At 44.4% G+C, this 25,310-nt stretch overlaps 1 protein-coding gene across 1 annotated transcript in view; it reads left to right on the top strand.

The window, feature by feature from the left end:
• gpx3 (glutathione peroxidase 3) overlaps window positions 1-23,143 on the top strand; it is a 29,184-nt gene extending 6,041 nt beyond the window's left edge. The window contains exons 2-5 of the mRNA XM_048543931.2: window positions 5,289-5,445; window positions 16,298-16,415; window positions 21,277-21,376; window positions 21,988-23,143. Coding sequence (XP_048399888.1) covers window positions 5,289-5,445; window positions 16,298-16,415; window positions 21,277-21,376; window positions 21,988-22,206 — 594 coding nt within the window. The 3' untranslated portion in view covers window positions 22,207-23,143. The remainder of the gene's footprint in view (window positions 1-5,288; window positions 5,446-16,297; window positions 16,416-21,276; window positions 21,377-21,987) is intronic.
• The last annotated feature ends 2,167 nt before the right edge of the window (window positions 23,144-25,310 follow it).

Below are 25,310 nucleotides of genomic sequence, written 5' to 3'. Positions count from 1 at the left end.
TCCTTTTAGATAAGGGGCTAAAACTGTTCACAGCATTCCAGCTGCAGACTGACTAAATTGGTTTGCTCCCATGTTTTAAGGAAATATTAGCAGGTCATTTAGAAGTCAGTTGATTCCCTCTGTGGCTTGCCACTTTAACACAGAGTAGAGGCTCACTTGACCTGATCTCCCCTGGAGAGATGCCATTGGGAGTGATCCATTGTGGCTTCAGCAGTAGGAGAGGTGAATGTCTCTGGCTATGGGAGTGGAGAAAAACTGAAATGAGCACCATAGTCCCCATCTTCTTGACCAGTATTATCACCAATACCCAACCACCAATTTGTTGAGATCATGTGCATGGTGACCCCAAGGCCTCAGATTAAACAAACTCACACTCTAAGTTAGTGTATTCTTTTATTATCTCAAAGCCTGGCTACATTGGCCCCTTTCCCAACGGAAAATTCATATGCTCTAGGAGCAAGCTAACCACAAAGGAAAGGATCTTTTTTAAATTAATCTTGTCACGACTGGCTGAGGGATGGACAAGTGAAGGAGCTGATTCATCTCTCCTCAACCCAGGACCCTAATGGTTTGGGGTATCCTGTCAGCATTCATTTCAAGAGGACTAGAATACAAGAGCAGGGATGTACTTCTGAGGCTGTATAAGGCTCTGATCGGACCACATTTGGAATATTGTGAGCAGTTTTGGGCCCCATATCTAGGGATGTGCTGACATTGAAGGGGTCCAGACCAGGTTTACAAGACTTCATCTGGAGATGAAGGGCTTGTCACATGAGGAGCAGTTCAGGGCTCTGGGTCTGTACTCAATGGAGTTTAGACAGATGAAGGCAACCTGGTTGAAACTTACAGAATACAAGAGGCATGAATAGTGGCCTTTTTTGTGAAGGTGTCTCCAATAGTAGGAGATCCTAGAACCTGAGGGCACAGCCTCAGTGAAGGGATGACCCTTTAGTACTGAGATGAGGAGGAATTTCTTTAGCTAAAGCGTGGTGACTCTGTGGAATTCATTATCACAGAGGGCTTTGGGGACCAAATCATTGAGTATATTTATGACAGACAGGTTCTTGATCAGTAAGGAGATCAAGGGTTAGGGGGAGAAAATAACAGGAGAACAGATGAGGAAGATCAGCTATAATTGAATGGCAGAGCAAACCTTACGGGCCGAAGGATTTGATTCATGCTCCTATATTTCATGGTCTCCATGTGAAGCCCCCCAACAGAAACTTTCAGCTGAGTCAATGTCATCCTTACGTCAAAGTACTAATAATGGTTCATAGAACATAGAACAGTACAGGCCCTTCGAACAACAATGTTGTGCTGGCTTCATAGGATTCATGGACCCACTCCAATGCATGAATCGTGGGGGTGGGCCCCCCTCCAATGTCAGCAGTTCCTTAGATACAGGGCTCAAAACTGCTCACAATATTCCAAATGTAGTCTGATCAGAGCCTTACACAGCCTCAGAAGTACATCCCTGCTGTAGTATTCTAGCCCTCTTGAAATGAATGCTGACAGGATACCCCAAACCATTAGGGCCCAGGGTGAGGAGAGATGAATCGGCTCCTTCACTTGTCCACCCCTCGTAGGTTTCAATTAGATTCATGCTTTATCAGCTTAAGCTCTAGTGGCGCAGTAGTAGGATCTAGTTCTGTGTGCAAATCCTAACCCAACACCCTTCAGCAGATATCAGTTTAAAACAAAGCTGAACCAGCCATGCTGTCAATGGGAGCTTGCTGTGTACAACTGGAAACCCTGCTGCTCCTATTTGCAACAGTGATTAAAATCGAAAGTATATTTTATTGGCCGTAAAACATCTTGGGGCATCCTAAGATGGTGAAGAGTACCGTAAAAATACACTTTCCTTTGATTTTCAGGTTCCATGGTTAATTGATCTGTGTTCTGTCTCCTTTGCATCCAGCCCTGCAGGTAGTTTAAAAAGATTTTTCATTTGAGATACTGACAATGCTGACTAGGCCCAGTTCTTTAGTCCTGACCTCTGTCTCCCTCAGGGTAATTAGTTACAAGTCAACTATGTTGCTGTGGGTCTAGAGACCTGTGTATGCCAGACCAGGTAAAGATGGCAAATTTCCTTCCCCAAAGCAGACATTGATGGGATTTTATGACAATCAGTGGTGGAAACATGGTCATCATTAGAGCTTTTTAATCCAGAGATTTTAAAAATAAAAGGTGGTTAAGAAGATATATGGAATTAGCCAAGTCATAGAATACAAGCATAGGGAGATAATGTTGGAGATAACAAGGTGTAGAGCTGGATGAACACAGCAGGCCAAGCAGCATCAGAGAAACAAGAAAGCTGTCATTTCAGGCCCAGACCCTCCTTCAGCCTGAAACATCAGCTTTCCTGCTCCTCTGATGCTGCTTGGCCTGCTGTGTTCATCCAGTTCTACATTTTGTTACCTCAGATTCTCCAGCATCTGCAGTTCTTACTATCTAGGAAAATGGTCTGTTCTCGAGAGCAAGACAGTGCTCACAACAGAGCATAGAGGCCATGATCTGAAATAGAGAAACTCAACACTGAGTCCTGGAGGCTGTAATGTGCCTCAGTGGAAAATGAGGTGGTGTTCTTTCAGCTTGTAGTGAACTTTTGTTAGAACACTTTGACATGGCAGGGGTGGAAATGGGAGCAAAATGGTACATTGAAATGGCCAGCAGCTGGGAAGGTTTGATTCCAGATTTCTGGCATTTGCAATCTTTTGCCTTGTTACCAAGATGCTGTCTGAGTTAGAGTCAGTGATGAGGAATGATGTGATGGACTGGGCTTTGTTTTCTTCAGAGTACTAAAGGTTGAAAGGGTACCTGATGGAGGTGTATTACATAAGGGGCAAGGATAGAGTGGATAGGGAGTTGTTTTTTTTTTCAAGATTAGTAGCAAGACCATTAACCAGGAGGCCTAGATTGAAGTTGGAATACCAAGAGACGAACTGGAGATTAAGCTGATACCAAAGTGGGAGTCTGGAATGCTAGTTGCATCAGAAAAATCTCATAGCATTTAAGTATTTTGATATTTATTTACATTACCATAGCATCCTGGGCAATGGGCCAAGAGCTGGAAATAGGGTTTGTGTAGTCAGGTCCTTGCTCACCAGTAGAGGCGCAATGGGCTGAATAGCCTTCTTTCTGTGCTCTAACTGTCCCAAGAGTCAACAATTGCATTTCTCCAGCGTCTTTCACCACATCTGATGTCTCAGACTTTTCCTGCTAGTGAAGTCCTTTAGAAGCGTAGTCATTGTTGTATAGTAAACACCAGCAGCCAGACTGTGCACAGCAAGCTCCTGTAAGCAGCAATTTGGTAATGATCAGAATGTTTTCTTCAGTGATGCAAGTTGAGAAGCAAAGAATGTTAGTACAAAAAGAGGCCATTAAACCCATCGTGTTTGTACTGGCTCCAAAAGGAGCTACCCAGTTAGGCCTGTCCTCTAGCCCTATCCCTGTATCTCTCTACCTTCACTTTCAAATACATATTGAAGCCTCCTATGAAATCCACCTCCACCACTCTCCCAGGCAGCACATTCCCCAATCCTAACAACTGAGTTCAGACATTTCTCCTCATCTCACACCTAGCTTCCTTGCTGACAATCTTGAAATTGTGATCCTTTCTTACCCTGTCAAAATTGTTCATAACTTTGAATGCCTCAACAAGGTCACTTCTTAATCTTCTCTGCTCCCAAGGAGAATAAGCTCAAATTCTCAAACATTCCCTTGTATCTAAAATCACTCACTCCTGGTATCATTCTAATAAATCTCCTTCGTGCAGTCTCCAGGGCTTTAACATCATTCTTTAAATAAGGTGCCCAGAACAGAACACTATACTCCAAATGTGGTCCGACCAATGATTTATAGAGGTGTCCCATCACTTCCTTGCTTTTATACTCTGCGCCTCTGTTTATAAACCCAAGGATCCTGTATGCCTTAACAGCTGTTTTCACCTTGCCTGGCCACCTTCAGAGAATCATGTACATGAACCCTGAGGTCCCTCTGCTACTGTCCTCCCATCAGAGTTGTACCATTGATCCAGTATTGTCTCCTAGCAAAATGTATTACCGCACAGTTCTCTGCACTGAAGCTCATCTGCCAGGCGTCTGCCCATTTGACCAACTTGTCAAGGTCCCTCTGAAGTCACCCAGCATCATCCTCACAATCCACTCTTCACCTTAGCTTGATCAGCTGCAAGTTTCAAGATTTTTGCCTTCAACACCTATCTCCAAATTGTTCATGTAAATCAGAAAAAGCAAGGGTCGCAACACTGATCCCTGGGGAGCATCATTTTCAACTCCTCTCCAATCTGAGAAATTCCCGTTAACATCTACCCTCTGTTTCCTACCTTTTTAAGCTTCTCACGCCTGCTGCCAAGGACCCATCGATGCCAAACATTTTTAATTTGCTAACTAACCTGCTGTGTGGCACCATTTCATTTCCTGAAAGTCCAAACCTACAGCATCCACAGCACTGCCCTCACTCTCTGTGCCACCTTGTCAAAGGGCTCCATTAAATTGGTCAGAAATGACTTGCCCTTGACAAAGCCACATTGATAGTCTAGTATTATCTTATTTTTCTGTGTTGTGGCCTTACCAGTTTTCCTACAATTGACATCAAACTTGCAGGTCTGTAGATTTCCTGGATTATCCTTTCTCAAGCAATGGCAATGTCATTTACAATCCTCCAGACCCCCAGGACTAATCCTGTGTTCACAGAGCTATGGGAAATTTCTATCAATAGCTTCACAGTTTGTCCCCTGGCCTGCCTCTAGGCAATCCAGGGCGCATCCCATCTGGGCCTGGTGACTTCTTTACCTGGAATGCTGCCAGCCCTTTTTTAAACACTTTTTTTTTGTCTACCACTATACCACTCAGTTACTCAACACCCACATTTCCAACTGGGCCATTGGCACCATTTTTCCTTCTGGTAAAGATAGAGGAAAAATATTCACTTAGTGTCTCTGCCATACTCTTTTTACTTCAATGAGCAGTTTAACCTGCCTGTTCCTTAGGGGCCCTACTCCATCCTTCACTCATCTTTTACTATTAATGTTTGAAGAATATCTTGCTACTAGTTTTAACACATCCTTTTCCTCATGCTTGCTCTCAGCCTTCCTTACTCCAGCTTTAGCCTGTCTCTTGCATTTGTCATACTCTCCCTGACTTGTACAGGCTGGCCCAGGACACCAGGGAGAGCTGGCCTGCTGCCTCTCTCCAGCAGGATCCAGAGAGAAGCGATTGTGTTTAATGTCACAGGATCAATAGTAAACCTTTCTCTTTTTCTGCTTCCAGATTTCTTACTGTGATGGCTCAGCCCCTGGCTCCTTCTATGATTACGGAGCAACTACCATAGATGGAAGCAGAAACATCTCCTTTCATGACTACGCGGGAAAGCTAGTCCTGGTTGTCAATGTTGCCACATTCTGAGGCCTGACGTACCAGTACAAAGGTGAGGCTGGCCTGCCGATTGCTGTCTTCCCCACACAGGGCAGCAGCTTAGTGACTGTGTGCTGCTACATATATTCCATCCACCACAGGCTAACGGGGTGGCCAGTATTAAAACCGATGAGTCATGGAATCCTTACACTGTGGCAGCAGGCCATTCGGTCCATCAAAACCCACGCTGACCCTCCGAGGAGCGTCCCACCCATGCACGTCCCATGGCTAACACCCTCAGCCTGCGCATCCCTGGATGCTCTGGGGCAATTTGGCACGTTCAGTGCGCCCGAACCTGCACATCTCTGGACTGTGGGAGGAATTAATTCTGTAAGGGTCACAAATCTATGGAATTCACTACTGAGTGTGGTGAAAGCTAGGATACCACGCAACTGTAAAGAAGGAGGAAGACAGAGATTTTTAAAAAAATTTAGTAACAGATTGAATGGTTATGGGGAGCGGACAGGAAAGAGGAGTTGAGGTGAGATGGGCCAAGATCATATTAAAAGGCCCTAGGGGCTGGCTGGCTGACACATGTTCTCAGAATCCTAGCAGGGTGGAAAGAGGCTTTTCAGCCCACCCAGCAGCCCCACCCCATCCCTATAACCACACTTCCCATGGCTAACCTACCTACTCACGCTCCTGAACACTGCAGGGAAATTCACCATGGCCAATCTAACTAACCTTTGACTATGGGAACAAACTGCAGTTGGAAGAAACCCACACAAATACAGGGAGAATGTGTGGCGTTTGTACAGTTCCCCAAGGTCAGAATCAAACTGGGGCTCCCTAGTGCTTAAGAAATGACACCATGGTGCCCTAGTTCTTGAGTTTATCTAAACTTCCAACGCTACTTCATCTCCCACCATTATTTTATCCTTCTATTTTCTCCTCCTTCACATTTGCTTAGCTTCCCTTTGATCATTCCCAGGGAATGTGTGATCGTGACCAATAGGCAATCTTCTCCCCCGCTCCTCCTCCAAACTGTGCTGGATCTGGTGTTCTTGCTGCCTAACTGGGAAAGTAGAGATGATTTTAATCTGAATAGTGGGGGGCAAGGGATCAAATTTGGGATCAAAATCTGGTGAAGATGTAGCAGTGTAGAAACAGGAGCAAAGAGAGCGGTATTGAAACAGGAAATGATCAACTCTCCACAACTGGGAAGAGATTGAGTATGAATCCCAGAGTCAACCAGCAAACAAAACTCAAATTCCCAAAGAGTAAAGGTAAAATTAATAGCCGTGTAGCTGCATTCAAAACAAAACAGAAGAACTGAGCACAACTAGAAATGAATGCATTTGATTTGGTAGCTACAACAGAAACTGGGTTAAAGGGTGGATGGTATGGAGTGGCCTGAAGCACAAAGGGAACAGCAGAGGTAAGTAGGAAGAAATGGCTGCTTTTCAAAAACTAAGATGGAGAATGAGTTGTGGTGAAAAATGAGAAATTATATAGCATAGAGGTCACTTGTGGGAGTTGTGTACAGGTCCCTAACAGTGGCCACATTAGTAAGGTGGAATCATAAAGTCCTGGAAATCCAGAGCACAGTGAAGGGCCTTTCAGCCCTTCAAGTCTGCACTGGTCAAAAACCACCACTATTTTAACCCCATTTTCCAAGGACTTGGCCCATAGCTTACTATGTCATGGCATTGCAATTGTACAAGTAAATACTTCATCAATATGATGAGGGTTTCTGCCTCTCCCTCTGTTTATAGGCAGTGAGTCCCAGACTCCCACCACCCTCTGGGTAGAAGGGTTTTGGTGATCTCCTCTAAACCTCCTGCCCCTTCCCTTCAAGCCATGCCCTTGGTCATTGATCCCTCCAAGAGGAAAGGTTCCTTCCTGTCTACACTGTCTATGACCCTTGCACAAAATCTTAATCATGTCAGCTCTGAATCTTCTTGCCTCTGAGGAAATCCACTCCAGTCAGTCCATTTGCAGTTCATAACTGAAGAGAGGGGTCTAAAGGATGAAATAACAAGAGATTGTCAGAAAGGCATGGTGCATTTTAATCTGCATATCAATTGAAAAACCTGAGTAAATACTGCAAAGTGGAAAAATCACCAGATAAACATCACAGGTCTGGCAGCGCATCTGGAGAGAGAAAGTAACATTTCAATTCCAGTGTGACTCTTCTTCAGAACTGACTGCAGAAAGTGGAATAATCTAAGGTAAGCTAGTCGAGGAGCTCGTCACATATTTTCAAACATTTACAGCTGTTTCATCAATGGCCTTCCCTCCATTATAGGGTCAAAAGTGGGAATGCTTGCTGATGACTGTGACTCCTCAGGTACTGAAGCAGTCCATGTCCAAATGCAACCATATCCGAACAATATCCAGGCTTGAGCTGACATGTGACAAATAACATTAATGCCACAGAATTTACTAGGCAAAGACCATCTCCAATAAGAGACAATCTAATAGCTGCCTCCTTGACATTCAATTATGCTCCCATGACTGAATCCCCCACTATTAACATCCTGGGGGTTATCGTTGACCTGGAATTTAACTGGACAATCCATATAAATACACCAGCTACAAGAGCAGTCAGAGGCCAGGAATAATTCAACTAAGTAATTCAAATAGACAGCTCTACACACTGGCTTAAAACCTCTCAAAATTCTGGCTAAAATAGACCTCTTAAAGCCATCGTGTCATCAGAGCATGCCATCAGAATTCGCGGAAGCTCAGAGCTGCTGTGCCATGTGACTTAGAGGGAATGTTGCCCAGAAGCAGTGATAAATTGGGGAATGGAACGGAGAGAGGAACTCCGGAAAATCACATGCACCAGAGAAATGGTATTAAATTGTTGGAGCAGGGGGTTGACAAGTGCATGGATTCTGATGGGGCTTCCTCCTTACCATTATAAGAAGTGGCTCATGAGATAGTTGATGCACTGGTTTTCATTTTCCTCAATTCCGGAATCATCATAGTGGATGATAATTAATGTACCTCTTTTCCTCAAAAGGAGGTGGTGACAGAGCAGGAGAATTCTGGCCAATTAGCTCATAAGAAAAGCAGTAGAAGGTGTCGTTAAAGGCATTATGTCAGGGCAGATAGATAAGATCAAGTTAATGGGGCAGAGTTAACATGGTTTCGTGAAATGGAAATCATGTTAAAACAAACTCTTAGAGTTTGAGGATGTAGTAGGTGCTGTGGATAAAGGGGAGCCAGTGGTTTGACTTCTTAAAGCATGTGACAAATGCTAAATCAATGTTTTGCTTTATTGTCGGGAGTAGTACATTGGCATGCATTGAAGACTGGCTGTATATGTAAATGGCTCATTCAGTTTGGCAAGGTGTAATGAGTGGTGTACCGTAGAGATCTATTGTTTACAATTTTAGTCATACAACATAGCAACAGGCCCTTCAATCCAACTCAACCATGATGGCCAGGTTTCTCCAAACTAAACTAGTCCCATTTACCAGCATTTGACCCACATTCCTCTAAAGCTTCCCTATTCATGTACCTCTTCAAATGTCTAAGTGTTGCCACTGTGCCTGCATCCAACTTCCTCTGGCAGTTCATTCCACATGAGCCATGCTCTGTGCGGAAAAAGTTGCCCCTTAGATCCCTTTTTAAATCTTTCCTCTTACCTTAAAGATATGCCATCTAGTGTTGAACTCCCCTACCCCAGGGAAAAGACTTGGCTATTCACCTTATCTATGCCCCTCATGATTTTTTAAACCTCTTAGGTCTCCCGTCAACTTCCTACGCTCCAGGTGAAGAGTCTCAGCATATCCAGCCTCTCCTTGTAAATCAAATCCTCTAGGTCTGGTAACATCACAAATTTTTTTTGTATCCTTTCCAATTTAATAATATCCTCCGTGCAGCAGGATGACCAGAACTGTACTCAGTAATCCAAAAATGTTTTACCAAATTCCTGTACGGCTGCAATGTGACATCCCAACTCCTATCCTCAATGCTCTGACTAACAAAGACAAGTGTTCCAAATGCTGCCTTCACCACACTGTCTACCTGCAACTCCACTTTCGAGGAACTACATACCTGCACCCATGGGTCTTTGTGCTCAGCAACACTCCCTACCATTAACTGTGTCAGTCCTGCCCACGTTCACCTTTATCTAAGTGCAGTACCTCGCATTTATCTAAATTAAACTCTATCTGCCACTCCTCGGTCCACTGATCCAGTTGATCAAGATCCCTTTGTAATCTTCGATAACCACCTTCACTGTCCACGACACCATCAATTTTGATGTCATCCACAAACTTACAAAAAAATCTCCTAAATTCTCATCCAAATCATTTTACATGAGTGACAAACGATACATGAATGCCTTAGATGAAAAGACAGAGGTATAGTTACCAAATTTACTAACAGCACAAAGGAGGTAAGTACAGTGTAAAGACAATGTAAGCACATTGCAAAGAGATATTAAGAGGTTAAGTGATTGGGCAAAGCTCTGATAAATGGAGTATAATGTGGAAAAGTGTGAAACTGGCAAAAAGCTGATGCAAGAAACATTCTCTAAAGAGTGGGAGATTGCAGGGGCACCTGGGTATTTTTGTGTATAAATCACAGAAGGTTAATATGCAGATACAGCAAGTAATTATGAAAGCTAACATAATGTTATCCACCCCAGATAATAGAATATTTATTGTGAGGGAACTTGAATCTAAAAATGGTTCAGGACATTAGAGAGACCATAAACAGTATTGTTCACCTTTTTCAAGTAAGATGGTAAACACTGGAGATAGTCACCAGTTCTGAGCCACAGTGAAAACTGCAACAACCTCCTCAGAAAATGGACACAGGATGGCCAAAAGAATATATTTTGTTGTCCAATACTTCCCTGGAGTGGAGAAACTTCTCCATGTTCTCTGCAGCCTACAACATGTCATTGATGACAATGAACATCTCACCAAGATCATCCCAACACCTCCACTTCTCATCTCCAAACAATCACCAAACCTGTAACAGACTATCTTTCACAGAAATTACCCAGCCTTCAGGACAACAGTGCACAACCCTGCCATGGCAGAAAATGAAAGAAATATTGGGTCATCAACATGGGCACTACCATCACAAGTGGGAACACCATGTACACGGCGGATAGTCATGTGACTCAGCCTTTGTTGTCCACTTCATACCCTGCAGGCAAGGATGCCCCAAGGCATGGTATATTGGTGAGATGAGACGCTACAGCAACGGCCATGAATGGCCACCACGCAACAATTAGCTGATTGGGATGCTCCCTCCCGGTCAGGGAACACTTCAGCGGTCAAGGACATTCAGCCTCTGATCTTTAGGTAAACATCCTCCACACGGCCTTCGAGATACACAACCACGCAGAATCACTGAGCAGATGAAGATAGCTCCAACTGTGATCTTGGGCTCATGTCACGCCACATGTGACCCCACCACACTGTTCTGTATCTGTAATGTCTTCCTTATTGTCCTGTTTTGACACCATCACCTTGATAAAATTGTTATGATCTCTGGATGTGAGTTTGCTCGCTGAGCTGGAAGGTTAGTTTTCAGACGTTTCGTCACCATTCTAGGTAACATCATCAGTGAGCCTCCAATGAAGAGCTGGTGTTATGTCCCACTTTCTATTTATCTGGTTAGGTTTCCTTGGGTTGGTGATGTCATTTCCTGTTCTTTTTCTCAGGGGATGGTAGATTGGCTCCCGATCAATGTGTTTGTTGATGGAGTTCCGGCTGGAATGCCATGCTTCTAGGAATTCTCGTGCGTGTCTCTGTTTGGCTTGTCCTAGGATGGATGTGTTGTCCCAATCAAAGTGATGTCCTTCCTTATCTGTATGTAAGGATACGAGTGATAGTGGGTCATGTCGTTTTGTGGCTAGTTGATGTTCATGTATCCTGGTGGCTAGCTTTCTGCCTGTTTGTCCAATGTAGTGTTTGTCACAGTTCTTGCAAGGTATTTTGTAGATGACGTTCATTTTGCTTGTTGTCTGTATAGGGTCTTTTAAGTTCATTAGCTGCTGTTTTAGTGTGTTGGTGGGTTTGTGGGCTACCGTGATGCCAAGAGGTCCGAGTAGTCTGGCAGTCATTTCGGAAATGTCTTTGATGTAGGGGAGCGTGGTTATGGTTTGTGAGCCCGTTTTGTCTGTTTGTTTGGGTTTGTTGCTGAGGAATCGGCGGACTGTGTTCATAGGGTACCCATTCTTTTTGAATACGCTGTATAGGTGATTTTCTTCTGTTCCTCGTAGTTCCTCTGTGCTGCAGTGTGTGGTGGCTCGTTGGAATAATGTTCTAATGCAGCTTCGTTTGTGGGTGTTGGGATGGTTGCTCCTGTAGTTCAGTATTTGGTCCGTATGTGTTGTTTTCCTGTAGACGCTGGTTTGAAGTTCCCCATTGGCTGTTCGCTCTACTGCGACATCTAGGAATGGCAGTTTGTTGTTGCTTTCCTCCTCTTGTGTGAATGTTATGCCAGTAAAGGGTATTATTGATGGTCTTGAAGGTTTCCTCTAATTTGTTTTGTTTAGTGATGACAAAGGTGTCATCCACATAGCGGATCCAAAGTTTGGGTTGGATGATTGGCAGAGCTGTTTGTTCGAGTCTCTGCATTACTGCCTCTGCTAAGAACCCTGATATTGGAGATCCCATGGGTGTACCGTTGGTTTGTCTGTAGGTTTTGTTATTGAAAGTGAAGTGGGTGGTGAGGCACAGGTCCACTAGCTTGATGATGTTGTCCTTGCTGATGAGGTTGGTGGTGCCTGGTGTATGTGTCTTCTGTTCTTCTAATAGTGTAGTCAGTGTTTCTTTGGCCAGGTTGATGTTGATGGATGTGAACAGGGCTGTTACGTCAAAGGAGACCATTATTTCATCCTCTTCTATCTTGGTGTCTTTGATGGTGTTCAGGAATTCTTGGGTGGAGCGAATGGAGTGGTGGGAGTCTTCTACTAGGTGTTTTAGTCTTTGGTGTAGTTCCTTGGCTAATCTGTAGGTTGGTGTTCCAGGTAGCGACACTATGGGTCTGAGGGGGGCTCCTGGTTTGTGAATTTTTGGTAGTACGCAGAAGCGTGGTGTGTTGGATCCATCTGGTTTCATTTTTTGGAAGTCTCTCTTGTTTAATTCTCCAGATTTTTGAAGTTTTTTGAGTAAGGCTGTGATTCGGTTCTCTAGTTGTGGGGTCGGGTCTATCGCCTACTGTTGGTAAATGTCGGTATCTGCAAGCAGTGCGTTCGCTTTCTCAATGTCGTCTGTTTGGTTTAAAATGACTGTCAGGCGTCCTTTGTCTGCAGGTAGGATAACGATGTTTTTATCTTTTTTGAGTCCTTTTAGGGCTTTCCTTTCTTGTGTATTGAGTGTGTTTTCTTCCTTTTTCCTGCTTAGTGTTGGTGCGACTGTCTCTGATGGTTTGCTGGGTTTCTTCTGAGAGTGATGATCTCTCTACCTTAATTGGTTTGCAGAGTTTTGGATTACTTGATTACTTTGGTTAGACCCTCAGTGTACGACTCTTATACCTACCATGTTATTCCAGTCACTTAGTTTGCCTCCAGCACCACCTTTATTATTATTTTTGTTTTTGTAATTATCTCTGCCTCATTTAATTGGATTATAAGTCATTCCCTTCACTTTGCTATTCAGCTGTTGGCACTTTTGACCACTTGTGGATACATTATTAAACCAGTTGACACACCACTTACACCATTTGTATGATCTTTTGATCTCTCTGCTGTAAATTCTGTACTTGTGCCTCCTTGCACTTCACCTGGCAAAGGAGCAGTGTTTCAGAAGCTTGTGGTTTCAAAAAAACCTCTTGGATTGTACCCTAGTGCCACGTGACTTCTGACTATTTCCACCCCAGTCCAACACCGGCACCTCCACGTCATTGGAGACAGTTCAGGAAAGGTTCACAAGGCTAGTACCGGGAATGGATAGATTCCCTAATGAGGAAAGACTGGACAGGCTAGCCCTGTAACTGTTGGAGTTTAGAAGTTTTAGGGGAGATTTGGATCCTTAGATGTGGAGGGTATGTTTCCCCTTATGGAAAACCCACTGTTTCAAAATCCGAGTCTGCCCATCTAAAGCAGAGATCAGGTGAAGTTCTTTCTCTTAGCAAATGTTTAGTCTTTGAAACCCTGTACCTGCAAAGGCAGTGAAAGCAGAGACCTTGATAAAATTTAATGCAAGAGATTTATTGAGTAGGTGGGAATGTGGATTAGAGGTTACAATTGGATTCACCCATAGTCTTATTGAACCGGGAGCAGGCTTGAGGAGCCGAATGGCCTCCGCTTGCATGTGATTTGTATGTTCATGTGAAACTAAAATGAAGCTGTCTGCTTTGGTTGCACAGTCCTCCAAATATCATTTGATGGTGACTCTCAAAGTGAAACTGTTTTGACAGTTCTTACAGCTTGCTGACACTTAATGCCACTGTCACAGTTTACACACCCATCCAGCACAGGGGCCCATGTGGCACAGTGAGCTTGTGCGGCCATTTGAAAGAACTATCCAATCCTTTCCACTTTCCACTTCTCACTCTTTCCCCACAAGTCTTCAAATGATCTTGGAGTGATTGGGATGAGGTCAGCCAGGTGGGTATCATGGAGTATGAGTTCCCTGATTGGATCATATTAACAGCCCCAACCAGGGAGCCCTGGCTGACAGATATAAACAGGAGTGTCAGGGGTGCTGTTCACTCAGAGCTGGCTCGGAGGAAGCTGGACCAGCATGGACTGCTATGCATGTGTAAATACTGGCTGATTTGGTGGCAGGATACCAGCCTTTGTGGAGTTGCTTCAATGCTATAACACCTCACTGAGGTAGTGCACTGGAAATCAAGCCCCATGATTCCCCAACTCCTCATAAAAGTTAACGATTTTAATAAAGTACGCAGTTTACCTGACTTTTAGACCAAGGTTGCAGAAAGCATGGTCCAGGTTCTTAACAAGAATTTCTTTGTAGACAGTGACCAATCACTGACCAGTTAATCTACCGGCACTCAGAGTGAGTGTCAAGTAACTTGCTTTTAAAAGGTGAGGCATTTCTTAGTTTTGGAACAGTCTTTTTCCCAGTTCAGACTGCAAAAATCCATGGTTTTTACATTTGTTTTCGGGCATTCATCTACGCCCATGGCCCCCATTCTCTGCTTTCTGAAAGTTGGCCTTGCAGCTGTTTTCATTGCCCTTTCAGCCAGCGGATCCCAGATCGGATCAAATCAGAATTCCAAAAAGAAATTCTTCTCAACATGCCCCAGCTGATTGTACAAGCATCTAAATTTGGAGCTGGACTGGGAATAATGTGTACAGTTGTAAGTATGTATCCTTAGATTAATTACCCACCAGTGAAAACAATGTCTCCAGCTTTACTTGATTCTCCAGAAGCTGGGAGATCAAAGTAAGGAAAAGTCTGTCATTCTGTGCTGCTCACTTTTCATTTAGCTTTTCAAATTTAGATCTTTCCTTGGAACTCTATTTCCAAAATGCACTGATAAATTGCTTTCCACTTCTCTCTTCCCTTTCGCAGTTTTTTTCCCTTAAATCTTTCGTTTTCCTTTTTTGTCCAAAAAAGCCCAACCTCAATTCTTGGAGAGCTGCGTTGGAAATGGGAACCCGAGCACAAAATTGCTGCTGAACTCGAAGACAAGAAAGCAAGCAGCGACTGTTCCAGATTGATAAGGAGCCCGATCGAGTGTAAAGACCGAACCTTTCAATTTTTCTGTACTTTTGATTTTGAACTGAAATGGGAAAAGGGTCACTTTTTTAAAAAGAACAAGGATCGTGGATGGGATTGGAGCACTTTTTAAAAGCAAGTTACCAACACTCATTATAAGCACTGTTGCACAGCTGTTTGCTCAAGCAATGAAGAAAGTCTGGTCGCAAACAAGACAGGCTTGAATACAATGGGAGATTCAGCCAGCAACAAATAGCTGATTGGTCTAGGAATTTATGACTGCTTCTGATGACAAAGGCCTTCTGTTTGGCAGCAGTTAGTTATATGATTGGTTCCCACGTTGCTGAGCAGCTCATGGGTAAGTGCGTTTGAAGGAAAACTTATCGGACCTCTGGAAGGAGAGGACTGTTCTTTTCTCTGTAGTAAAACCTACCTCAACCTGAAGAAAGTTGGTGTATCTTTTTACTCTCATCACTTGCTGTATGCTGTGGCTCTTAGCTAATTAGTCAGAGACTTTCTAAGTTGTGAACCAGTCACCCTGTGCCTCCTGCAAGTAAATGAAACCGAGGAGCAGCAAGACTTGAGAAACCAAAAGAATCAACTCAGCAAACTTTGTGGACAAGGACCATTGATCAGAGATAATGGGGACTGCAGAAGCTGGAGAATCCAAGATAACAAGGTATGGAGCTGGATGGACACAGCAGGCCAAGCAGCATCTTAGGAGCACAAAAGCTGACGTTTTGAGCTCTGACGGGTCTAGGCCTGAAATGTCAGCTTTTGTGCTCCTGAGATGCTGCTTGGCCTGCTGTGTTCATCCAGCTTCACACTTTGTTACCTTGGACAGGGACCATTGAGCTGCCTTCTCGGTCTTTCACTCAACACCCATTTTTTTTGACTGTGTTGTCTGTATGTGTGTGTAGAGGGGGAGTTTGTTAAATAGTTACGCATTAATTAATAGAGTTATATGTTGATGATTCATCACTGTTTATGTGTAGTTAGGATCTATTTATTTTGTTACAAATGGTAATTCTGTTTATGGGGATAAATCTGATGTGTTTTCTATCAACCTGGGTCTAAAAGCCAGTCACTTTGAGGAATTTTGAGTATTTTAAAAAACCTTTAATATTTGTGATGAATCTGGAAACAGTGAGACTTGACTTCCAGCATTGTTACCCCATTGAGGTGGAGCAGGAATCTTATCTACAGGGAACAAGACTCACCAGTCTGATCTTAATGTTTTATGAACAACTTTTTCCCCTCTAGAAATGAATGCACTACAGGAGGAGCTGGGTCAAGATGGTTTCACCATCCTCGCATTCCCATCCAACCAGTTTGGCAAACAGGAACCAGCTGAAAACAATGAGATCCTCCCTTTGTTGAAGTAAGTGACTGATCCCTCTCTCCAATCCCCCACCCACTCTGTATGGCTGCTGGGAAGGACTCACTTCAGAAAAGATGCCAGGCATTGTGAAGGCTATCAGTAGACTTAGAGCAGTAGCCCCTGTCCATGGAAATGGTGCCATTGTGGTCTTATCACTGACGATAATAATTCAGAAACACAGGAAACATGAACAAATCACACCAGGGTTATTCGTGGAATTTAAATTTGATTAATAGCTTCTGGAAGCTAAAGCTAATCTCGGTAATGGGGATCTTGACAACTATCCCTTAATAACATAGAACATTTACAACATAGAACATTACAGCACAGTACAGGCCCTTCGGCCCTCGATGTTGTGCCGACCTGTCATAGCAATCTGAAGCCCATCTAACCTACACTATTCCATGTACGTCCATATGCTTGTCCAATGATGACTTAAATGTACCTAAAGTTGGCAAATCTACTACTGTTGCAGGCAAAGTGTTCCATTCCCTTACTACTCTCTGAGTAAAGAAACGACCTCTGACATCTGTCCTATATCTTTCACCCCTCAATTTAAAGCTCTGCCCCCTTGTGCTCACCATCACCATCCTAGGAAAAAGGCTCTCCCTATCCACCCTATCTAACCCTCTGATTATTTTATACGTCTCAATTAAGTCACCTCTCAACATACTTCTCTCTAACGAAAACAGCCTCAAGTCCCTCAGACTTTCCTCGTAAGACCTTCCCTCCATACCAGGCAACATCCTAGTAAATCTCCTCTGCACCCTTTCCAAAGCTTCCACATCCTTCTTATAATGCGGTGACCAGAACTGTATGCAATACTCCAAGTGCGGCCGCACCAGAGTTTTGTACAGCTGCAACATAACCTCTTGGTTCCGGAACTTGATCCCTCTGTTAATAAAAGCTAAAACACTGTACGCCTTCTTAACAGCCCTGTCAACCTGGGTGGCAACTTTCAAGGATCTGTGTACATGGACACCGAGATCTCTCTGCTCATCTACACTACCAAGAATCTTACCATTAGCCCAGTACTTTGCCTTCCGGTTACTCCTACCAAAGTGCATCACCTCACACTTGTCCGCATTAAACTCCATTTGCCACCTCTCAGCCCAGCTCTGCAGCTAATCTATGTCTCTCTGCAACCTACAGCATCCTTCGTCACTATCCACAAGTCCACCGATGAACAGCAGTGGACCCAACACCGACCCTTGCGGTACACCACTAGTAACTGGTCTCCAGGATGAACATTTCCCATCAATTACCACCCTCTGTCTTCTTTCAGCAAGCCAATTTCCGATCCAAACTGCTATATCTCCCACAATTCCATTCCTCCGCATTTTGTACAATAGCCTACTGTGGGGAACCTTATCGAACGCCTTGCTGAAATCCATATACACCACATCAACCGGTTTACTCTCATCTACCTGTTTGGTCACCTTCTCAAAGAACTCAGTAAGGTTTGTGAGGCACGACCTTCCCTTCACAAAACCGTGCTGACTATCCCTAATCAATTTATTCTTTTCTAGATGATTATAAATCCTATCCCTTATAACCTTTTCCAACACTTTACCAACAACTGAGGTAAGGCTCACTGGTCTATAATTACCAGGGTTGTCTCTACTCCCCTTCTTGAACAGGGGAACCACATTCGCTATCCTCCAGTCGTCTGGCACTATTCCTGTAGACAATGACATAGAAGCGACAAGACTAGTTAAGAGAACAGTTAGGAGACTATACACTTTACTAAGCTTGATAACAGGGTATAAAAACCAGGGTGGTGATGCTTGGATAAGAGGCTTTAGCCTCTCCAGAGCAGTGCACTTCCAAAAAGATGTGAAAAGTTTGGGCAGGGTGTCAGAGGTTTCCAAGAATGGCTTCAGGGAGATGATATCTTAGCTGTAAAGCTTGTTTCCTTGGAGACTAGGAGGTCTGTAGTTAGAGGCAGCATGGGAGGTTCAGTGTCAGCATTGCTACCCCACAGCAACAGGGACCTGGGTTTGATTCCACTCTCGGGTGACTGTCTGTGTGGAGCTTGCCATTTTTCCTGTGTCTGAGTGGGTTTCCTCTGGTTGCTTAGGTAGTCCAATAGTCCAAGGATGTGCAGGTTAAGGTGGATTGGCTAGGCTTAAATTGCCTGCGATGTCTGGGAATGTGCTGGTTCAGTGGGTTAGGCACTGGAAATGCAGGGTTACAGGGATAGGGTGGGATGCTCCTAGGAGGGATGTTGTAGACTTAATGGGCCAAAAGGCCTGCAGGGATTCTATGTACTCAAAATCACATCGTTCTGAACAGAATAATTTCGGAGGAACTGCACCACTTCCGGTTACTGTAGTGTAGATAGCTGACTGGCAGAAAACGGAGACTAAGTGGGTCTTTTTCAGATTGTGTGGATTTGATCAGCAGAATCTCGCAGGGTTGAACATTTTACAATTCGTATCCATGATTTAGAGGAGAGGGCAGAAGATGGAGTGGGTGGGAAAGCTTGATCTGAAGATGACAGACCAAGGAGGCAGCCTGATATTGATAAGTGTATGAAAATCTAGCAGATGGTGTACAAAGTGGGAAGATGTGAACCTGAACATTTTGGCAGGAAGGACTGAAAGAAAGCCAAGGATTATTGACTGGACAATGACTAAAGAATTCTGAGGAGCAGAGAAATCCAGCTGTTCTTGTGGAAGAGTTACAATGTCTGTATGAAGGCACAGCAAGTGTTGACATTGGTAAATGGAAAGCTATCCTTTATTACAGGAGGATTTAAATACTAAAGTACAGATTAAAAGCCTCAGTTATACAAGTTATACCATACACCATAAGTAATAGGAGCAGAATTAGGCCATTTGGCCCATCGGATCTTCTTCACCAATCAAACAGGGCTGATATGTTTCCTAACCCCATTCTCCCATAACCGTTGATCCCCTTTACCAATACAGAACTTATCTATCTATGTTTTAAAGACACTCAATGACATGGCCTCCTGCAGCAATGAGCTCCATAGATTCACCACCTTCTGGCTGAAGAAATTCCTCCTTGTCTCCATTTTAAAGGGTTGTCCCTTCACTGAGTCTGTGCCCCCTGGTTCTAGGTTCTCCACCTCGTGCAAACATCGTCTCCATATCCATTCTATCCAGACGTCCGAGTATACTGTACGTTTGTGCGTTGAGATCAGTTTACATCTCCTCATTTCAGAAAGGGTGTGAATGCATCACAGGCAATTTGGGGGAGGGTTTATGGGATTGATACACGAGAAAGTGTGGTTTGCATTATGAGGAGACGTTGGATAGGCTGGACATGTTTCCAATGGAGTTTAGAATATTGAGCAAGGTTTAATTGAAGCTCAGAGGATCCTGAAGGGTCTTGACAAAGTGGCACAGAGTCCCAAGTTACGTCGAAATTAGGGGTCAACTTTTAAGGACGGAAGTTAGGAATTTCGATTTTCTCTCTGAGGGCTGTGGGCCTTTGAAACTCACTGCCTCAGAAGGTGTTGCAGATGATGTCATTGAATATTTTAAAGGTGAGGTGGATATAACATACAATATAAACAGCACAGCACAGAAACAAGCCATTCGGCCCATCCTGTCTGTCTGTGCCAACCATGATGCCAAACTGAACTAATCCCATCTGCCTCCACATGGTCCACATCCTTCTATTCCCTGCCTGTTCATGTCTCTGACTAAATACCCTGTTAAATATGACTATCAGATCTGCTTTTGCCACCTCTCCTGGCTGCGAGTTCCAGGCAACATTTCCACCATGGAATAAAGACTCTGACTATCCACCCTATCCATACCCCTTATGATTTTATATACTTCAATCAGGTTGTCCCTCTGTCTCCAACATGCCAGTAAAATACAATCCAAGTTTGTCCAATCTCTCATTATAGCGAGTACACTTCAATCCAGGCAGCCACCTCGTAATAGGCTGGTATTAGGTAATAGTTCAGAACATTTTCTAAAGAAGGGCCCAGACCCAAAACGTCAGCTTTCCTGCTCCTCTGATGCTGCTTGGTCTGCTGTGTTCATCCAGCTCTACACCTTGTTATCTCAGACTCTTCCCAATACCCCAGCAACAAGGTAATCCTGTTTTTGCACTCTTTCCAAACCGGCCACACCGTTCCTACAACGTGGCAACTAGAACTGCACACAGTACTCTGAACCTTGCTCGGGAGGGAGCTGAGGTAGATGGGAATGTGGAACTTGGAACATGAACAGATCAACCACAATCTCTTGAGTGACAGAACAGGCTTGATGTGCCAAATGTTTTTTTTATGATGATTTGTTTCCATGCCTTCATGGAAGGATCGAGAACGACAGGACCCAGGTTGACTGCAATTAGGCAAGGAATCAAAGGCTTTCTGAGGAAATGTGTTCTCACACAGCAAGTGGTTAGGGGTCTGGAACACACTGCCTGAGAGTGTGGTGGAGGAAGATTCAATCATTCAAAAGGGGACTAGATAGTTCCTCATCTAAGAACTATGTTCAGGATTAGAGGGAGAAGTGTGATGCTCATTCAGAGAGCCAGATTAGACAGAGTGGGGCATTATCCTGGATTGCTCATGCAGTGATGTTATAGCTACCCTACTGTCTTCCTGATTATCACTGGGTCACAGCAGCAGGAGGCAGTACAATCAGTCTGAGTGACCGTGTGATTGGGGGAATCCATTTGCATTCCTGCCCATAGTCATAATCCAGGGAAAGTTCTAAGTGTGGAGCCCTCTTTGGGTAAAGATAGTGAACAGTAGTCCCTTCCAGTGGGAGAGGTCTGAATGACCTTCCACTGGACAATGCCATCACTTTGGGCTCCAGCCCGAAAATGTGTTTTTTTTTTCCTGGATAACTCCTCTGTTGCCGTTTGGTTACAGGTATATCCGCCCCGGCAACGGGTTTGTTCCAAACTTCCAACTGTTCAGGAAAGGAGATGTGAACGGGGAAAATGAGCAGCAGCTATTCACGTACCTGAAGGTAAGGGATGCCCTCACAAACCATGTCTCTCAAAATCGTCCCAGTCCCAAACAGTTTTGAACCAGTACTGAGAGAGTGTTGCACTGTCGGAGGCGCATTGAAAAAGCGGTTGCTTGGGAATAAATCAAATCTACCTGGATCGGAATAGATTGTTCCAAATTCTGGAACTTTCCAAAATTGAGAATAGACAACAATAACGTTGAATCCAACCTGATGAGATGCAGATTATGCTCTTCTTGATCTTGGGGATGATTATTGACCCCCTTACAAATTATCTTTCTCTTATACTAATTCCAAGTAGACATCGTTAGCAAGGCCAGCATTAATACCCACCAAGGTTGGCAGTCTGTATGGAAAGAGAAACAGATTTTATACTTTGAGTCCAATATGAATCATCTTTGGGATTGGATGGATGGCTCGAGTATTCTCGGGGAATTGCTGCTAACTGGGCTGCAGTACTCAGTGTGCGCAGAGCTTGGGAATTTATTCTGATCCCATGATGTTGCCTGTTGGGGATGGATAAACGGGTTGGAGGTTGTAGGACAGGTGAGGTGAAGATGCGAAAGATTAATCTATCCACACATCCTTCATGTTTTTGTTGCTTTGAGCAGAATGCCTGCGGCCCAGTGGGAAACAGCTTTGGAAACCCCGACAAGCTTTTCTGGCAGCCCCTCAAGATCTCTGATATCAAGTGGAACTTTGAGAAGTTTCTCGTTGGGCCTGATGGCAAGGCTGTCCTGCGCTGGTTCCCACATGTCCCCATGGTTACGGTCAAAGAGGATATCCTCCGCTATAAGAGTACTCTAGCCATTCAACAAAAAATCATCTAAATGAAATCGCTAAGCTTTATTATTTCACCTGCATTTATGATACAATGGTTTGAATTAGATAAGTGAGGCTTCTCCACATTATTCTCCTTTTGCACACCAACCCCGCACCTCTTACATTTACTTTTCTATTCACACCCCCCTCTCCTTTTCATAATTCCTGTTATACTCCTCCTCCCTGCTCCTTGACCCTCTCCCCTCTCTCTCCCCTCCATTTACTGCTCCCCACTGCATCCCTTCACTCTCCCTCCACTACATTCCACTCCGTTCCCCTCTCTGTCTCCCTGTCTCACCCCTGACCTCACCCCTCCTTCATCCTACTTGTTCCTCATCTCTCTTCCTCCATTCCCTGTGCCTGTTTCAGTCGCTCACTCTACCCCTTCACGCCCCCTTTCTGCCAGCCTGTGCTTCTTTCCCATCCCAGCCCCACACATAATACCCAGAAGATTTCCAAGCAGAGACTGCGGTGAATTCTCACTCTGTTCTCTGGTGAAGAGGGTCAAAGGTCCAATTCCACCTGAGGATCTTGGTCAGGACTCTCTAGTTGGCCGAAGAAGATTCTTACCAAAAGATTCAGCCTATTTTCTCTCCCCTCTCACTTATCTAATGCGAACTGGCAGTGCTGGAACTTTACGCACCATAGTTAATCGCAGTCTCTGTCTAAGCCCCAGGAACTCTCCAGGTGATGGGCTGGCAGGGCTGGAGGCGATGGGAAGAGGAGTGCAGAGTGACGATCGGGTCTAAAAGCAGGAGCTCCCTGCCAGGTCTGGTCTGAAGCTGGGTGAAGGCAGGCTTAGCCCTTCAGTGCATTCAGGCTGTTCTGTCAGCTCACCCAGAGCATGTTACCTCTCCCCACACGACAGCAGCCCTGCCCATCCATCAGGATACCAACAAGTCATCTAACACTTGTACACACTAATAAAAATCCATCTTTCACAAACCCTGCGTTAGCCTGAGGGAATTCATTTCTCCTTTCTAAGTGCAGGATCCTGCTTGACTACCCAGGCACTAGCCATTCAGTCCAATACCTGGGGTTGGGATCATGGTGAGCTATTGAACTATCACAGGAATAACACAGTATGTGACAGCCTGAATCTGCTTCAGGAACCCAGACATAATGAAGGTTAGCTCAGAGCTGCTAAAGACAAATAGACTAAACTGATTTTTTTTAAATCATCCAACAGGATGAGTGCGTCGCTGGCCAGGCAGCATTCATTGCTCATCCCTAATTGCCCAGAGGCAACCACATTGCTCCTGGTCTGGAGTGGCATATAGGTTAGACTATGTAATGATGGCGGCTTCCTTCCCTAAGGGGTATCAGTGAAACAGATGGGTTTTTTTTTTTCAATAATTGACAATGGACTCATGATCATCATTAGATTCTTAATTCCAGATATTTTATTGAATTCAAATTCCACCATCTGCCTTAATGGGATTCAAACCCAGGTCCCAGAGTGTTATCTGGGTCCCTAGATTAACAGTCCAGCAATAATACCACTGGGCCATCATCTCCCCAGCTGGCTGAGTGTGGCTGAGCATCATAATTGGTTGCATTCTGGGATAAGAGTTACAGAGATAAGCAGAATCCATTGGTTGTATAGAACTTGAATGTGGTCGTTCAGAGACCTGTGTCTCTAGGTGGTGTGGTGGCTCAGTGGTTAACACAGCTGCCTTATAGTGCTACATGAACCTGGGTTCAATCCCACCCTGGGGTGACTGTGCAAAATCCCTGTGTCTGTGGGGATTTCCTCCCACAGTCCAAAGATGTGCAGGTTAGGTGGATTGGCCATGAAGGCTATGGGGGGGCTGGGTGGGATGCTCTTTAGAGCTTTAGTAAATGGACTGAATGGCCTGCTTCCACACAGTAGAAATTCAATGTTGTTGAAGCTTTACATGTTGCACTCATCAGGACAAATACAAGAGTATCAACATTTCAAATATTCATAGCAATATATACAACGGATGTTGAAAGGTTACAGAGAAAAGATAGAAGATTGACATGAAGTAAAAATGCTCATTTGGTGAGTTGGTGTGAAAAGATGCACAGAATGGCTTTCTTCTGCATTATTAACAATTCCACAATTCAGGGATTGCACACCTTCTGGAAATCCAGACAAGCAAAAGAATTCAAACAGATTTGACGGGCCGATTCCATTCTTTCCAAATTCATCATTTACTAATTGATCAGTGAAGGGTCTATGGTGCTCAGCCACCCTACCTTTAATTGGAATGATACAATCTCGCAATTTTGCACCAAATATTTGTTTAACTTGTTTGTAATTCCTTGGTGCCCCTCTTTTTACCATCACCGCACCATGATGTGATCTGTCCAGCAAAATTCAACCTGATATTTATTGAGCAAGCACCCATTATCCTCATTCTTCAGAAAACAGTGTCACGGGGAAAGAGTTAAAATAGGACAGAGGCCACATACTGGTCTAAGGTTTTCCACTGCTGCCCAGCTCCATCATACTTTGGTGAGAGCTCACTTCAGAGGGTGTACTACCCCTAGCTCCCAAACGGACCTCACTGGCCTCCCTGGTTTCCAGCTTGCCTGTCCATGTTATTCCAAGTGCTGAGGTCATTCCAAGGACTGTTCTTGTAGCATCCCTATAGCATGGGAGCAGGCCATTCAGCCCATCAGGTCCACCCAGACCCACCCTATCCCTATAATCCTGTATTTCCTACGGCTAACACACCTAACCTGCATATCTTCGGACTGCAGGAGGAAACCGGAGCACCCAAGGAAACCCACACAGAGACAGAGAGAATGTGCAGACACCAGGAGGGTGGGATTGACCTCTGTGAGGCAACAGTACTAGCCACTGTGCCACCCATCTTTTTCAGCCCTTGGCTTTCCAAAGCAAACACCAACCTAATTCCCATTCCCTTTCACCTCTCTGATGTCAATGCTTTTGGAGGGACTGGGTGCAGTTAAAATTGGTGCATAATTAAAATGATGTCTGGCACCTTCACCACGACCTTCCCAAAGTGGGTCCATTTTTAGACGGGGTTGGTGTGGGTAGCAGATTTGAAACAGAGGCCCAGAGGAATTACTTCTCTCGAAGTATTGTGAATCTGTGGAATTCGTTCTCGCGGATAATAGC

Source organism: Stegostoma tigrinum, chromosome 13, assembly GCF_030684315.1.
Source record: "Stegostoma tigrinum isolate sSteTig4 chromosome 13, sSteTig4.hap1, whole genome shotgun sequence".
Lineage (NCBI taxonomy): Eukaryota > Metazoa > Chordata > Chondrichthyes > Orectolobiformes > Stegostomatidae > Stegostoma > Stegostoma tigrinum.
This window is presented reverse-complemented; position numbering and strand designations above follow the sequence as displayed.